At 52.3% G+C, this 2,500-nt stretch overlaps 1 protein-coding gene across 1 annotated transcript in view; it reads right to left on the reverse strand.

The window, feature by feature from the left end:
- LOC147469311 (uncharacterized) overlaps positions 1-2,500 on the reverse strand; it is a 3,898-nt gene that overhangs the window by 1,307 nt on the left and 91 nt on the right. The window contains exons 1-4 of the mRNA XM_086549214.1: positions 2,498-2,500; positions 2,341-2,401; positions 1,906-2,106; positions 1-1,745 (exon numbers count right to left, since the gene is read on the reverse strand). The exon at positions 1-1,745 is cut by the window's left edge and continues 1,307 nt beyond it; the exon at positions 2,498-2,500 is cut by the window's right edge and continues 91 nt beyond it. Of these exons, the coding sequence (XP_086405340.1) occupies positions 680-1,745; positions 1,906-2,106; positions 2,341-2,401; positions 2,498-2,500 (1,331 nt within the window). The 3' untranslated portion in view covers positions 1-679. The remainder of the gene's footprint in view (positions 1,746-1,905; positions 2,107-2,340; positions 2,402-2,497) is intronic.

Here is a 2,500-nt window from a genome sequence, read left to right on the forward strand (position 1 = left end):
GTAGAATCAATCTTGCGTAAGGCAATGGAGTCCTAGCCATGTCCAGTGCCAGCAAAGATTCCTTGTAAATCTTTTCTTTCATGTGTTCTTCTTAGATCGCGGTTCCCTTAGGCAAGAGAACAAACGGATGAAGCAGAACGCACCTGATTAATCCTTTATATATATATAACATGTATAAAGGTGATCACAGAACCACGCACAATATAAATCCGAACCAAACTGGTTTTCCCTCTCTTTCGTCTTCAAAGAGAGAGAAAGATATAATACAAACTGAACCAACCGAAATCAGTTCTCAGAGCGCAGCATGAGGCGTTGAGAATGACACTTCGAAGGAGTGCCTATTATTCACCACGATTTAGTGTGAGGTAGATGTTAGTGCCAACAGAGGGTCAAGAGCTGAGGAACATTAGTACATTCGGGGACCTTTGTACATCAGGGAAGGGGACAGGGTAGGAGTCAAGCTGAGGCGGAGGAAGTAGAAATAACAGGGAAGATGTTGAGGTATTAATTTTGATCTTGTCATAAAGGCAAGACTTTTACGACTGCGAAAGATATGCTTCACTATTGTGGGTATCTATTTTTTTTCCTTTTACTCTTTTAGTATATGTGAGCCGTTGGAACAAGGCTTCTTGGTGGGAACAAGAAGAAGACACTGAACTATGAGGTGAAGAAGACACTCTTAGATAGCTATATGACGCTTCATGTGAAGACTGAGATGGTCGGAGCGGGAGAAAGCGCGCTCGCAGAGACGGCACTGGAAGGGTCTGTCTCCCGTGTGCTTTCTGTAGTGTCTCGTGAGCTCGTCGGATCGAGCGAACTTCCAGCCGCAGCCTTTCCAGGAGCAAAGGTAAGGCTTCTCGCCTGTGTGGGTCCTGAGGTGAGCTTTGAGGTGCGAGGACTTGATGTACGTCTTTGTGCAGCCCTCGTAGGGACAGCTGTGTATCGTGACCTTCCTCTTGGCTCTCCTGCGACGCGGCTTGGGCGGGGGCGGCGGCGGTTCGCTGAGGGGCATGGAGAGAGGCGGCATGGGCGTGCTGTACTGATATGTGCTCACGCCCATCTGGTTACTCGGAATTCCCCATGACGGAGGTGCCCCCGAACTGTACATGGAGTATGAAGGTGTATAGTAAGGTGTAGTGTACTCGGTCACGTACGAGGTAGGAGTATACTGCGCCGGCGTGGACGGCACAGGACAGTCCTTGCAAGAATATATAGAACTGTCCACGTTCCAGTTGACTACCCCTGTGCTGACCCCGGTGCTCATGTCGGGCTGCGGCTCGTACCTGCCCTCGGGCTTTATGGGCACGGTTGTGTAACTCCCGAACTTGGGATCTGAACATTGAAACTTGGGATCAAGTGTAACGTATTTGGGGTCGGGGACGAGGAAGTCAGATTCTGGCACCGTGTACTTGGGCTCCTGTACCACGGTGTATTTGGGATCCGTAGAGACGAACTTAGGATCGACGCACTGGTACTTGGCCGGGTCTTGCAAAGTGAATTTGGTATCTGTGCACTGATACTTGCCCTCTTGGTACTTTTGTTCAAGACACTGGTACTTCGGGTCCAAATACTGATGGTAACCCGGTGCAGCCTGCACTGGTGTGACTGCGGTCGAGGCTGTGACGGTTGTGGCTGAAGCCACGACACTGGACGGAGACGGCAAGGGCTGGCTGGTTGGAACCACCTGGGCTGCTTCTGGAAGCCTCACGGCCTGTGGAGGCTGCTCGGCTGTTGCGCCTGCTGTGCTTGCATCGAGGGGGGTGGATGGGGGAAAGTTGGGAGGGAGGAGGAGGGGGAGGAGGAGGAGGGGCTTGTTGCTGAGGTTGCGAAGGAGAAGGAGTCTGATGTAACGTCTTATCTTTCGTATCAAAAGCTGGAACGAAAGTGGTGTGTGTCTGTTGCGACTGGGATTGCTGTTGCTGCTGATGCTGCGGTGCGGGCTGGGGCTGGGGCTGAGAGGGCGGGGGCTGTGTGGGGGACTGCACCATGGGGGGCTGCGGGGTGGACGGGGTGGTGTTGGAGCTCGAAGTGGGAGAAGCGGCGACAGGAAGCACCGTCCCCGGAGAGGCCTTCGGCATGACCTTCGTCTTGAGATCCTCTTGAAGTCTGGGCGGTGGAGACGTGGAGAGTTAGGGGAGGTTATTGGGTGTGGGGGCGGCCTGTACGTTGTGCGTGGCGCGAAGGTATGGGCGTACCGTCGTCGTAATTGGTTTTCATAATGAGGGAAATAGAGGGAGAGGGGGGGCGTAAGAAAAAAATACTTAAAATAGAGGGGTAAAAGGACGAAAGAAGGGGGGGGCTAAAGGCGAGAGATCGGGACAAAAGGGGGGAGCGCCGTACCCAGAGGGCCCACCACGGGGCTCGCCTCCGTCATAAGAAGTGTCTCGATATCCTGCCACATCTGAAAGGAAAAAAATAAGAATGTGTGAATGAACGAAACGAAAAGTCATCATACATATTTACTGTCTAGTTTTCCGATAAGAAAAAGATGACTCACGGA

The sequence above is a fragment of the Penaeus japonicus genome, unplaced genomic scaffold (assembly GCF_977035675.1).
Source record: "Penaeus japonicus unplaced genomic scaffold, GWHDUDI00000001_assembly GWHDUDI00000022, whole genome shotgun sequence".
NCBI lineage: Eukaryota > Metazoa > Arthropoda > Malacostraca > Decapoda > Penaeidae > Penaeus > Penaeus japonicus.